Source organism: Paroedura picta, chromosome 7 (assembly GCF_049243985.1).
Source record: "Paroedura picta isolate Pp20150507F chromosome 7, Ppicta_v3.0, whole genome shotgun sequence".
In the NCBI taxonomy this organism is placed as follows: Eukaryota; Metazoa; Chordata; class Lepidosauria; order Squamata; family Gekkonidae; genus Paroedura; species Paroedura picta.
This window is the reverse complement of record NC_135375.1, coordinates 87,612,563-87,627,532: the sequence shown is the minus strand read 5'-3', so window position 1 is coordinate 87,627,532 and position 14,970 is coordinate 87,612,563. Positions and strand designations below refer to the sequence as shown.

General features: G+C 42.5%; 1 protein-coding gene across 3 annotated transcripts in view; it reads right to left on the bottom strand.

Moving 5' to 3' along the window:
• SVEP1 (sushi, von Willebrand factor type A, EGF and pentraxin domain containing 1) overlaps positions 1-14,970 on the bottom strand; it is a 168,047-nt gene that overhangs the window by 30,473 nt on the left and 122,604 nt on the right. For all 3 annotated transcript variants that reach the window (XM_077345283.1, XM_077345284.1, XM_077345282.1), the window contains 9 exons: positions 14,576-14,749; positions 12,506-12,625; positions 11,193-11,369; positions 9,859-9,943; positions 8,894-9,085; positions 6,871-7,038; positions 5,177-5,849; positions 1,048-3,842; positions 436-661 (listed from right to left, as the gene is read on the bottom strand). In XM_077345283.1, the coding sequence (XP_077201398.1) occupies positions 436-661; positions 1,048-3,842; positions 5,177-5,849; positions 6,871-7,038; positions 8,894-9,085; positions 9,859-9,943; positions 11,193-11,369; positions 12,506-12,625; positions 14,576-14,749 (4,610 nt within the window). The remainder of the gene's footprint in view (positions 1-435; positions 662-1,047; positions 3,843-5,176; positions 5,850-6,870; positions 7,039-8,893; positions 9,086-9,858; positions 9,944-11,192; positions 11,370-12,505; positions 12,626-14,575; positions 14,750-14,970) is intronic.

Below are 14,970 nucleotides of genomic sequence, written 5' to 3'. Positions count from 1 at the left end.
CTTTTGGTGCGAAAACACTCAGGTGAAGGGGTTGGGGTGAAGTCTATATGTATCTTGACCCTACATTTGTATCCTGTCTTTAGCAATGATAGCCTGTTGTGATCATTTGCCTGTTGTTGCTCTCTTAGACCCATTCTGCATGTGTAGGATAATACACTTCCAATATACTTTTGCAGCTGGATTTTCCTGTGCAGAACAGGAAAATCTACTTCTAAAGTGCATTGAAAGTGCATTAACTAATGTGTGCAGAATGGGCCTTAGGTTTATTTTAACCTCTTTATGGACTTTCTACTAAGGATTGCCTATGGTCATTTTCTATGTCTTTCTGGATGTGCATTGTGGGGTCATGACATAGCGCAAACCAAGGCCCTTAGTGATGATTTAGGAAGGCTCATGTACATGAGCACAAGACAATGACAGAAGAAAGATCCTTACCTGACATGTGGAGATGCCTGTCCCAGTCAAAAGATAGCCTTCTCGACAGGACAAAACGATGCTCTTATTCACAGTGAATTCAGTGCCAGATATAATGACATTTGTTATATTTGTAGGCAGGGAGCATTTTCTGGGGCAACAGGAAATACTATTAGGGAACCAGTGTCCATCTTCCCGACAGGTGCATGTATCCAGTTCTGTCTCCATCACGTAACCCTCCAGACACCTGCAACATACAAGGCATATCTTTGTCAGCTCTCACAAGCACATCATAGATACCAAAAAATAAAAATAAGTCTTCTTTACTATGTCAGGTCTCATTCTGCTCTAAACATAGATCAGGCAGGAATTTCAAGCAGCTGAGAACCTCCTAGAGATATCAGACATCCTTGGAGAAAAATCTCATCCCTAATCTCTTTATATGTATTTTAAAATAAGATGGGAGAGGGAGGCACACAGATTAGCTAGATAACACGATGCTGGGGGTAGTTGTACCTCCCATGCCATTTTCATGATATAAATTCTACACACACACACACACACACACACACACATGCACTCATGGTTGTCTTTCCAGTTTGGCCTTCCAAGAGATATATAAGCTCCTCTTACCTGTACTGGACTTTACTCCCGTACTCTTGTGACTCTCCAAGGGCGACGGCATGAGGCACAGAAGGCGGTGGTCCACAGGTCAGCAATGTGCAGCTTGGATATGGCTTACTCCAGACACCTTTTCCTGTACAAGTCAATTCCGAACTCCCTTGCATCACAAAGCCCGTTTTGCAGTTATAAATGATGGTATTCTGATCCACAGAGCTGCTTCCGTTGAAAAAAGCATTGGGGATTGTGGGTGGAGGGCCGCAGGAAATCTGCCCACACTGTGGGATGCCAGAGCCCCACCTGCCAGCAGCTTCACAGGTGATCTCGGAAGGCCCTAGCAGTTTAAAGCCATCCAGGCACTCAACCTGTACCCTTCTCCCGCAGCTGAAGTCTTTTCCTTTCACAACCCCGTTCTGAATTGCCGGTGCTGGGCATTCACAAAGCTGGCAAGAGGCAGGTTCTCCACTCCACAACCCACTAGACATGCACTGCCTCACGGGGTTCCCCTGCAACTCATAACCAGGGAAGCAAACATAGTGTACAAACTCCCCGAAACTGAAAACTGAACCATTCAAGAAACCATGGGAGATGTCCTCAGGAGGGCCGCAGTTGATGGGCTCACAGAACGGAGCCTCCCCATCCCAGGTGCCGTCAGCTTGACAAACATGCAAGGATGCCCCGTGCAATATATACCCTTCATTGCAGTGATACTCCACTTCCTTCCCAAAGCCAAACTCTGACCCACTGAACCGCCCGTGAAGAACTGGCAAGGGCACATCGCACTGAACAGCTACACACGCCGGAGTGCTGCCACTCCAACTTCTGTCGGCAAGGCAGACTCTTTTCCTATCCCCTTTGAGAAAGAAACCTTCATTACAGTGGTACTCGACATATTTTTGGAATGTATATGCTTCTCCGCTCACTTGGCCGTTCTCCACTTCGGGGGGTCGGCCGCAGGAAATGGGGGTGCAGACTGGATCGTGCCCATCCCAACTTTGATCTGCCTGACATGTTCTCTTGCCTGGACCATTTAACTGAAACCCAGGATCACACTCATACTGGACTGCACTCCCATAATAGTAGGCCTCACCCTTTACCGTACCATTTATGGGCCTGCTGGGCTTTGTGCATGATATCACCTCGCAGGTGGGTGCTGAATCGGTCCACTGCCTGCTGGATATACAAAGCCTTGTGCCAGAGCCATTCAGCCTGTACCCTGATTTACAGGTATACTGAGCTGCACTCCCAAGGGTGTTCTCTGTAAAATGAACAAAGCCATTTTCTGGTGCTGAGAGCAGTTCGCACTGGATAGAAAAGCATTTTGGAGCGGTGCCATTCCAAGTCCCATTCTCTTGGCAAGTCAGTGTGGGATTTCCCGAGAGTTCGTAGCCAGAATAGCAACCATACAACACCGTGGTCCCATACAAATAGCCTGTCAATGGCAAAGCATTGATAGTCTTTGAGGAACTCTGAATATCTTTCTGATTGTCAAGGACTTGGGGAAAAAGAGGTGGGCCAGGAGTCGGAAAGCCTTCTTCTGGCATTCCTTCCTGGCTATAAAGTTTCTCTCCACTAGTAATTGTTTCATATCCCCCAAAGTCTATATGAGGAGGAAGGCCACAGTCTGTTGGCAGGCATACGGGGCTAACACTAGACCATCCGGATTCTTCACAGGTCTGCATGGCAAGGCCAAAAAGCTGGAACCCTGGGATACAGCTGTACATCACCATGGCACCGTAGCTGTAATCGGCACCTTCTACGAACCCATTATCGATAGGCTGTGGGGGTTCACAGCTGATCGCTCTGCAGGATGGAGCTTCTGTATCCCATTCCCCTGTTTCCAGGCAACTCAGGACATTTGGTCCTTCAAGCTGGAATCCTCGGTCACACACGTAAGTAACTGTCTGTTTGTAGTGTAGGTCTCCATACAAATAGCGGCCGTTCCGAATCTCTGTAGGCTTGGAGCACTCAATGGGCTTGCAAGCTGGTTTCCCTCCAAGCCAATGGCCATCTTCTCCACAAAGAATGGTCATGTTTCCCACAAGTTCAAAGCCTGGCTTACAGTTATAGAGTGCCGTGCTGAGGTAGGTAAGGCCCTGAACATCTAGAATGCCATTTGGTATTTCTTCTGGCTGTGGGCACTCTACTGGGATGCATTCTGGCAGAGGAGAGGTCCATGTGCCATCTGCTTGGCAGCTGATGGAAGAACTTGCTTTGAGCAAAAACCCATCCATACACGTGTAACTCACCATGCTGCCGAAGTGAAGAGAAGACACCACGGCATCTCCAAAAGGAATATAAGGAGGTCTAGGGCACAGTACCATTTTGCAGACTGGGAAGGAATAATTCCATTGCTGGGAGGACAAACATTTCAGCACAGAAGCACCGCGTAAAACATAGCCCTCTTTGCACGAAAACTCCACAACCCCGATTTGACCGACCAGCTCTTTCAGAACAAGCTGGTTCTCAACCAGTGGCGGTTCTGAACATGTTGTTTGGATGCACTTTGGGTCCTGAGTTTTGTTCCAGCTCCCAGACCTTTGACAGACCCAGGCAGCATCCCCCTTCAGCTCATAGCCTTCATCACAGAAGAAATCGACCCTGGCTCCCACCTCAAAACTTTCACCCTTGCTGAATCCATGCTGGAGCGGAGGTGGTTTCCCGCAGCTGAGAAGGACGCAGGAAGGAGGTGTTTCGCTGTGCCAGTGGCGGTTGGGCTGGCAAACATAGGTGGGGCTTCCAATTAGCCGGAAGCCAGCATTGCACCGATAGTGCACTTCACTCCCAAAGACACGTCTGGTTGGGCCCTGACAAAGAACAGAGCAGACGTTATCGTTCAAAATAAAAATATCACAATCCCGGCCAACAGCTGGACTTTTTCAACAGCACAGTAACTTTTAAGGCTTTGGTTGCAATTGCAGATATCCTCCCCCACATAACATTTGAGGATCCTGCACAAACCCAGGGTTTCTCCCTAGACTCTATGGAATGTGTTAGCTCAATAGCCAATTCTACAGGGCTTGAATTATTTATTTATTTTATATACCGCTCTCCCCTGAGGATCAGGTCCGTTTCCATGGAACATAGAAAACAATACATGGAGCTTAGTTTTTCTATAACATAGAAATAACTACAACAACAGCAATAATATTAACATTAATAACTATAACAGAGGTAGTGGATTATAACAGTGCAAACAGGTCCAGGGCCAGACTGCATAAATTGATTTCTGGGAAGGGAGGGAGGCTTGGGATCAGTAGAACATGTTAGTTTTGGTGAACCTCAACCAGATGCCTGGTGGAAGAGCCCCCTTTTGCAGGCCCTGTGAAACTGTTTTAGCTCCATCAGGGCCCCGATCTCCTCTGGGATCTCATTCCGCCAGGTGGGGGCCAGGACAGAGAAGGCTCTGGCCCTGGTTGAGGCTAGATGTGCTTCTTTAGGGCCGGGGACCAGTAGCCGGTTGGTGGTGGCGGAGCATAAAGCTCTTTGAGGGGTATAGAATAGAAGCATAAAAGTCCAATACTGAGATAATTTTACCAACAATATGACATCTTAATGGGGATGTGTGTGTGTGTGTGTGTGCATATAATGGCATAATTAATGGTTCTGACAGCATCTTTACGGACAATGAACGCAAAGTCAAAGAATATCAGATGTCTCTCTTGGGACCACTATTTTACCATACCACAGTCTTGTACAGTAAAATAAATTCAAATACAGTATTTGCTGGCGTATAAGACTACTTTCCCCCCCTGAAAAACATGCCTCCAAGTGGGGGTGGGTCGTCCTATACGCCGGGTGCACTTCAGTTGGGATAGACGTAGCTGCCCATAGTGGCCCATAGTACTGTAATGTAATGTAACAAACTCTATATTTTGAGTGGAAATGTCGTCTTATACGCCCAGTCGTCTTATACGCCGGCAAATACGGTAAGTGAAATATTTTCTGGGTTCATGAGCATCACGCTTAAAAGATATATACCCCTCTTCAGAGGAAGTTGATTTTGATTCTGCTAATTAGGCTTCTTCATCATTATCACCATCAAATGTTCAGACTTTAATTCCCCCCCCCACCAGCTTACTGGACCCTGCAGTGCTGATGTTCTTAGTGTAGCATAGTTTATGGATGGTCCCAGCAGTACCTCAGCAAACCCGTTTGCAAGCTTGGGCGGCTCTCCACAGGACACCGGATGACATGTCGGTAAAGTACCACTCCAGGTTCCTGTGGCTTCACACGTCCTCTTCTTTTGCCCTTTGATATAGTATCCCGTATGGCAGCTGTAAGCCACGATTGCCCCAAAACTGTAGTTTGAGCCACTCGCATAGCCGTTTTTAATGGTTGGTGGGTCTCCGCAGCGAACAGGAATGCACTGGATGGTCAGTGGGGAAGGGTTCCACTGGCCGCCCCGAGTGCATTCTATCTTGGCAGAAGTGTTTAATACAAAGCCTTCCATACACTTGAAGCTCACTACTGACCCAGCTGCATATCTGGCCTTGTTAGGGGATTCCAAGATGCTGTAGGATACAGACAATGGTCTCTCACAGAAGTCGGCTATACATTCTGGAACGTCTTTCTCGGCGGGGGGCACCCACTGCCCCCGGGCATTGCAAAGTAACTGAGAATTGCCGGCTAAGCTGTATCCATCAGAGCAGTAGTAGTAAGCGATATCCCCGAAGAGCCGGTGGCCACTCTGTGGGAAAGCATGGTCCACGGACGGTGGCTCATCACAGGAAACAGCTACACATTGTTGGTGATTCAGGTTCCATTTGCCAGTTGACAAACATTCAACAGTTTCAGGGCCAATTAGTGTATAGCTAGATATTGGAACAGAACACAGCATTAGACTGTTAACAGGGTAGGTGGGGGCATTTATTTAGAGATGTACAATTTCCAGAAATTCCAAAACTGGAAAAGAGCAGACATTTGGGGAAAAACTGAAATATATGCAATTTTTATTTTCCTATCAAACTGAAATATATGCAATTTTTATTTTCCTATCAAACCTAACTCTATTTTGTTGCTTTAACAACATAATATGCATCTTGTATCATTTAGTTAGCATATAAAATTGTATTAAATGCCATGTATATGGAATTTAAAAGTATACATTCCGTAGGTTTCTAAAAGCAAAACTGCAAATTTTGGGGCTGTTGGGGACCCTGAGCTCGATGGAAGGGAACATAGAAACATTTTAAATAAATAAAATAAATATACCCAAATACTAAACTGAGAGAAAGTTGAAAAACCCAGCACCCTATATATTTTAATATTTCATTTATCCTAAAAGAAAAAAAAAATATTTTATTGTTCTCTAAAATGTCTGTTTTTCCAATGCAAAACTGAAATCAAAGTCCTCAGATTTTTTTCATGCTATACATTCTTTGAATAAAACCTTGTCTTAGAAACAACATTTCACTCATTAAAAAAGGGTTACTTCCAATACAACTATCTCAATAAACACTATTAATATAGCTAACATTTTATACAACCTACATTTTCTTTAACCTTGTGAAAAATGATATACAGTCTACTGTAAAACTGAAACATGGTATTTCATCCTGAAATTTCCTGGGTACAGTAATAAGCAGGTTTGTTTTTCACAACAGAAGTGCTGATCTGCCAATATTTTCACCACCTATAGCTATTCTTGCAGTGACCTGCAAATCTCTCAATCTTCCTCTTCATCCCTTAACTTAGATTTTATCTGACTGATACCTACATTAAACAAAAACAGTTGCAATACCTGGAACACCAAAACAACCCCCTTTGGTGCTAAATGTTGAATTTTACTTTAGGGCATGATCCAGCCAATGTTAGTAGCACTCCATTACATACCCTTCCTTACACGTATAAGTGATGTTGTTTCCAAAAGTGAAGTTGCTTCCACTAAAACTTGCATCTTTAATTACAGGAGGAAGACCACATGAAACAATTTCACATTCTGGAGGTAAACTGCTCCAGTTAGCTGAATCTTCACACACGAGTACGGAAACTCCGTGTAGGCTAATAAAAGGACGATGGGGGAAGCAAGAATAAAAGGTTTTGTTCACTAAGATCCTTTCTCATTACTTTCCTTGACAAAGTCTAACTTTCATAAGAAATCAGCTCAAAATTGCATGTTGGCAGTGTTTAATCGGCAAAGGTTCGACAAGTAAAGTATCCAGTGGTTAGAAGACTCTTTTCTATATTGCACAAAAAAGAAGACTTGCAATAGGTAAATAAGCAATGCACATAGTGGTCTTTCAAATGCTATTTAAACCTATATCTTTTCACAGTAGTAGCTTCTTACAAGCTGTTGTGACTGCTGGGTTGGTGAATAGACCCGCTGAAAGGAAATACAGAGGTGCAGAGAACTGGAATCCAGTTCTCTGGATTTTAAAAGCAGGGTTTGGGTGCTCTGGTGCTGCAGAGGGCAGAGCTACAGATCAGAATTACCATATTTTTAAAAATGCAAACGGTATTCTAAAACAGTGAATGCTCACTCCAGTGTTCACCTATTTCCTGTGAGAGACAACAACTTGAGGAAAATTTCAGACAAATGACTGCTCCCTATACAATAGTGAGCATTCATTGTTTCAAAATACTGTTTGCATTTTTTTTTAAATATGGTAATTCTAATCTGCAGCTTTCCCCTCTGTAGCACTCCACTCGATTACAGTGCAGATGCTCAGTGTCAAAAAGTCTGAAAAGGTTAATTTAAGAATACAGAATATCTTCAAACCAAATTTAAATTCAAAACAGCATGGGAGGAAGAAGGCCAATGCCCTGTATTACAAGTGACATCACAGGCATTAGTCAATGGGTACACGAGACTCCTGCAATCACAGTCAAAATGCATGCTTTCTTTTCCCATCGTACCACTGCAAATTTCCAGATTTGTTTTTGTTAATTTTGTGCAAGAATTATGAGACAGTTAAGCCCTCAGTGGACTCTAAGATATAAACAGATTTGCTGCACTTCTTTTCCATTGCAGAATGAATTCTCAAGATACTCATGGAGGAGGGCCCCACTGATGGCATTCTGTTCACTCACTGGCCCCTATCAAATGCCTGGTGGAAGAGTTCCGTTCTGCAGGCCCGTTGGAACTGTAGCAGTTCCTGTAGGGCCCCTAGCTCTTCGGGGAGCTCATTCCACCAGGTCAGGGCCAGGACTGAAAAGGCCCTAGTCGAGGCCAAGCACATGTCATTTGGGCCAGGGATCACTAGCCTGTTCATGCAGGCAGAATGGAGTGCTCTTCGGGGAATATAGTCAGTTAAGTGGTCCCTCAGGTATGCCAACCAATAATAAAAATAGTCAGTCCCATTGACAGGCCCAACACCAGCAGCCAATCACTGCTTTCCTTACCATTCATTCATGCTTATGAGCAAATTCTAGCATGTCCCTGGGTACCATTTTCAAATACTTTTTTGTATCAAGTGCAGCTAGCCTAAAACCATGCAATTGAAGGAAACAAGCTGGGGTGAGCAGTGTATCTGATGCAGGTCAAGTAAAGGAATGCAAAAATTTTGGGGAGAGCCAGAGAGAATGCTCACACCCAGGAAAATAGGCAATCAATAAGGGGGATACATGTACACTAGATACGACTCTCAGGTTTAGTGAGGTGGGCGGGGAATGTACTCATAAGGGGATTTCTCAGCCTTCTTGAGAAAGCAAGGGGGGAAAGCAGGAAACTAATCCACATTGTGAATGTGACCAGATGGAAAACTGATGGGGGAAAAAATAAGGCAAACATGTCATTGTGTAATGATTGCATTGACAGTATGGTCTACAACAGCAACAACGAAAACCTGGAAGGCAAATGAAGTTTTGAAAAGGCCATATTTACTGGAGACAATCAGCATGTTGGTTTTTCTCTTACCTATAACCGGTGTCACATGTGTATGATACATTAGAAAGGTACGTTAGATCACTCATTACATATATTCCGTTGTTTATTTCCGGTGGGAGAGGACATTTTACTAATTCACACAATGGAGATGAATGATTCCATGCTCCGTTGGCAAGGCAAACTGTTTCTTCTTCGCCTAACAAATTGTATCCTTGATCACACCTGTATTTAGACATGAAAGAGACTATAAATATGTACAAGAACAAAGCTCTTCCCCAGCTCCTTCCCAGTTGTTTAACCTCAGCTTTCCAGAAGTTCTCCTGAAAAGTACAGGTCAAACTGAAAACTAAGTCAAACTTTTTGCAGTTTCTAACTGTATGGTTTTCACCATGTGGTAAAGCTGAGGTTTTCGTCAGGGTCCTGCCCCATTCCCATGGATGTCTGAGATTTGCTTACAGTATGGCCTGAGGATACAGACAGCTGGCTCTCCATGTGGCCAGTACTGTAAAATTAAGTTTTAGGGGGTCCGCACTGTTAATGTGATGTCCAAACAATTGCAATGACCGATTACGGTATTGTGTACATTTCTATGCTAATAAATCTTTGGTTACAGGAGATAGTTGGTTCAATCCTTGCATTCCAGAGGGGACCAGCATTCATTAACAATTTCAAAGTAAATAATAAAGAGTTTTAAAAAACAAAATTGATTGGTAGCTACAAAATTTCCTCTGAAGGCATTCCAACATGCAGTTATTTTGAGGTTCTGCCCAAAGTCTTACCCAAAATAAATGAAGAAAAAAGGACCTTTCCAACCTCAGAATTCCCCAACATGTCTGAGATTTGTAAAACTTACAAAATCAATAATTTATCTTCCAGAAATAGACTTCTTCTAGTAATTTCTACCAAGCACATTTAAATTCTAATATCTTCTTATTAATATTGATATATTTGGCTCCCCAGGTAAAAAAAAGCTGCAGATGCAATATTCCTCCTACCTGTATGTTACTTTGCTACCATACGTAAAATTTGAGCCATCAACGGCACCATTTTTGGGAATAACTGGGGTACCACAGGAAACAGCTTGAAGAATGTCATGTGGGGGGAAAAACAGAATTATTATTTATTTATGTTTTTTATATCATATAGCTTGTTTTCTCCTGACATGGTCAGGACCCACGGCTTAACAGGCTAGCAACAATACATTAACAAACAAAAATAAATCTGCTATTAAAATAATCAAACTCTATTATTAAAACACCTAATGAAAACAGATAAGCCAGAGCCCACACTCATAGCCTTCAGGGTACCTCATAAGCTTTGTTAAATAGCTCTGTTTTAAAGCCTCGTCAGGAGGTCTCAGGGATAGTTGCCTGCCTTTCTCCTTTCGGAAGGTTATTCCATGGTAATGGAGCAGCAACAGAGAAACCCCAGCCTTTATGACTTGGGATTCTTGAGAGCTAGCATTGCCTTTAGCGAGAAGTACAACTGATTCATAGGTTTGTATTCAAAGAGATGGTAACTCAAGCAGGGCCAGATAAAGGCCAACTGATGCCCTCAAAACAGCCCAACATTGGTGCCCCTCGGTCTGCCCCTTTAAAACATTAAGACTCAGTAAGTGCTCAGTTTGTCAAAGAAAACTATTTTTTAAACAATGCAGATTAATGTCAAACGTTGCAGATATGGTCAGTTACAAATAATTCACCTAAAGCTAAGTGGTAGTGAAAGAGTTAAGGGAATGACAGGGAGGAACTCTGGTGCCCCCTTCTGTTAGTGCCTTAAGCATGTGCTTATTTTGCTTAATGGTTAATTAATTTTTTTCATTGGTTTTATAGACTGCACCCTCCCCACAAGTAGGCTTGGGGTGGTTCACAACACATGTTTTGTAGATATCATATTATAAAATCACAATTAAACTAATTAACCTGAGCTTCCATTGTAAGGGAGCCATCTAAGATCACTCCAAAATTCCTGACAGAAGTCAGGTCATGAAGAGCTTTAAAGGTAAGCACCAGTATTTTAAATCAGACCCATAAAAAACAGCCAGCCCATGAAGAGACGTCAGGACCCACGTTCTAGAACCAAACAGTTCTGACTTTCATTACTTCACTCAGAAAATTCTGAGGACTGTGGTTTGGTTAATATGTCATAAACAAACCCTCCCATCATCAAAGTACAGTTCACATAATTATCTATGGAAGGAGCTGTACAAGCTATAAAACTTTGTGGAAGTGTTTCAGGGAACCCAACCGGATAGATTCTCATTGCCTACATTTCTTGAATGCTTTATATATCTAACAACTTATTACAATAAACATTCAGAAAACAATACCTTCACAGTATGGGATCTGGTGACTCCATACCCCGGTCTCCAGACATGTGACTTTGTCCAGTCCTTTTAGCTGGTAGCCCTCATCACATGAGAAACTGACTTCACTACCTACTTGGTAGATGTCACCATGTGCCTGACCATTTTCTGGGTCTTCTAGACGTTTGCATTTCACTGGTTCTTTGGAATCAGACATAAAGTGAAACAGAGTTTGCTGACATCAGGTGTTGTTCATGTAATTCAGGAGTAGTCAAACTGCAGCCCTCCAGATGTCCATGGACTACATTTCCCATGAGCCCCTGCCAGCATTTGCTGGCAGGGACTTATGGGAATTGTAGTCCATGGACATCTGGAGGGCTGCAGTTTGATTATCACTGATGTAATTAAATATGAAAACAAATCATGTAACATTTACCGTGCAGTCCCAAGAAACCCACTGACTTCAACAGACGTAGAAGTGTTGAACCTGTTAAGCAGGTTACTTAGGACGGGGAAAGGACCAGTACCCAAAGTGCAGAAATTTACTTGTAACGCATTTAAAAAGAATATTTTCAACCACATTTTCTTTACAGAGATCAATACTAGATTTGGGCCACTTTGGACAAAATTGGACAAAAACGGCTTCTTCGGCTGTCAATTTTTTTCTCATTCATATATGACAAGTGTGCCATGTTGTTTAATCTGTCGTGCAACTGGATAGGAGTCTAGAAACACAAATTCTTGTCACAGATTAGCCACTTTCTCTCATTGGGCCATGGAAATAACTCAAACTGTTTACAATATGTGTGGTATGAAAAAAAACAAGAAAAATAATCTTAAGGAATGTTTTTTTTTTTAAACAATCTGCCTCTGAATATACGTTGCAGCTCTCTTCCATGGAATGAAGGTACAAAAATGGAAATAGTGTTTCCTACTTAAACGAGTCTTGATTATATTCATGTGAACAATAAAATCACAATATTCACAGCATTAGTCATTTTTTTTAAAAAGAAAAAAAATCAGGTTTTGTTTCAGAATTATAAATTAGTTTAGTTATAGAGACTCATAACTTTACTGCTGCTTTTTCAGAAATGGTTATCAACATATTTTTGAAGGCACTGCCAGCTAGCTGCCTGGGAAAAAGCAACAAAGGGTCTACCCCAGGCCCTTTCAAAACAATGGACGTTTTGCAGTTCATTTTGTGAGGTGGATAACTTACCCTTGTCAGTGGGCTATTTCAAGAGGAAATGAACAACTGCTCAAACAGCATTTTTTAGTGTTCACCTCGTACTTGCCTGGCCAGCCTCTTTTACCACCCCAGCTGGCTTGCCCTTTACCTGCACATTTCTTGCCATCTCCTGTATAAGGATGGACACAGGTACATATGTAGGACCCATTTGTGTTCAAGCAGGAAGCGTGTTCATCACAGTCAGAACCAACAGCACATTCATCGACATCTGCAAACAAAACAGCCGTCTTCAGAGCATTGTTTGTCATTAATATGGTTTCTAATTTTCAACATTCCAATCCTAATATATCCTTGACTTGTGAGAGCCGTTCCTCAGATTTTCTTACTCTACGATGCTTGAAGGTCTCCTTAATGTATCTTCCTTATTCTCACTTGCTGCTTTTTATGCCTGGAATTAGCTTTCTACAAATCCTCAGCCCCCAAACACCTCTTCTGTATCTAACCCCTTACAGTACTTATCTTCACTAGAAACCAAGTTGACCAACAATGCAGTCCTGACAAGAATGACACCATTCTAAGCTTGCTGACATCAATAGGCTGAGAGCAGTGTGACTCTGTTTGCATTGCTGGAAAATCTGTCCTTGGTTTAATTCAAACCTTATTACTCTTCTCTCTGTTCCTCCCATTCCTCTGTTGTTTCTCTCTCCTGCTTCCACCATGGAATTTATACTGAAAGATTCCTGGAACTTGGACTGTATTTTGCTAATGGTATTCTGTAAAGTGCTTGATGGCACCAGATAAATAACATTACCCCTGGCAGTTTCCAAGTTATTACCATCCCCAAACCTCTTAATCTGATTCTGTTGTTTGGTACAAATATAGCTACGTTCACACCATCAGGCCAATTCAAAAACAGTGCACGTAGAATAGGCAAGGCTCACATTCTTCTCAGTTTTGCACACTCTGTTGCTTTATAAGGCTATTAGGAGTTTTTAGAAACCACTGGATGAAACAGATGCAGAATGATGACAAAAACTTAAATGTACGTTCTTGCTGTTGCAAGCGATACCCTGAAAACTATCCATGATGAATGGCTTGATTGATGGCACAGTGACATGCAAAAATATATGCCAGTAAACATCAGACTGGGTCCAGCACAAAAACTACTAATTTCTCCTGAGTCTCCCTTCCTACTGCAGACAGCCCTCAAGTAATTCCCCAGGGTCCCCTCTCCACCAAGAGCAGCATTTCACAGAGATCAGGGAGCTACAGTGGGAACACAGAAAGAAGAAAGTTTCATTCTGCCACTGGAAAATTTTGTCTAGATCCAACTCATTGAAGGAACCCCCTCATAGGGTTGTTGTGAGATTAAATGGAGAAAAGGAACTGGGTACACTGCCCTGAATTCCTTGCAAGAAAAGGTAGAAAAGAAATGCAATCAATAAATAAAAATCAATAAATAAAAACAAGCAGTTTCTTGTGCCACACAGCTGAAGGAACTTTCAAGTGCAGTTTGTGGTGTGGCATGTACTTCTGCTCTTGAAAAGAAAACAAACAATTCCCCTAGTGCTTGAAAAGCCGCAAGGACACTTAACTCTCCCGCTCTCTATTTATTCCAAGCTATATTCTAACTTAAGCAGGCTTATTTTATTTCGGGTAAAACCAAAGCCGAAAAAGGAACACAACCCAACCTTTACAAGTGGGAACTCAGAAGTTGAGCTGTACAATAAAATATTATAAAAACAGTATTTATTTATTGTGGTGCACAATTTAAAAACAGAATAAAAACTACATAAAAACTATACAGAACTAACTGCACATAAGACCAAATGCGTTTCGACCCTACTGGGTCTTCTTCATTGGTCAGAATTATAACAATACACTCTATATACAAAGTCTGAACTCATTATAAAGTGTAGCTGAGTGGGATCTGTAGATCATGGCTCCAACCAATATGTAATTTTTTTTTTACTTTTTGGAGACCACCTCCTATGGCATGTGCCTAGGCCCCCCACTCTTCGCTATCATATAATTCTGTGCTGAGAGTGTATCTCATGTGCGCTAGAAAAAAAGCTTTTTTCCTAACGCACATGAGATACACTCTCAGCACAGAATTCGTGAGCCCACTTACTTTATTTCGGGGGCCAGCAGGACTTTTGTCACAGAAAACTGAGCAGGGTCTTTGGCCTGCAAAAGTAATGATGCAGTCAAAACTCACCAAGGCAAGAGAGCGAACCACCATTCCAGCTGCCACTGTCTGTACAGAGCATCCTGGAGTCCCCCAACAAGTAATACCCACTGTTGCAGTGGTAAGAAACAGTGCTTCCAGCAAAGAAGTCCTCGGCAGAATAAAAGCCATTTTCTAAATGCGGAGGCACTCCACAACTTATCCCTGCGTCCAGAAAACATATACATAAATGTATGAGATGTATTTTCTTAATCTTATTTTGACACAATAATAAGAATACTTTTTTATTTATACCCGATCCTTCACTGGTCAGCTCAGGGTGACAACAAGCTTTAAAACAATCATGCAAAAATGTAGCTTGAGTTTTAACTCTTGGTGGTGGTGGGAAGGGCCATCCTCCTCATTTCAGCCCACCAACCTGCATG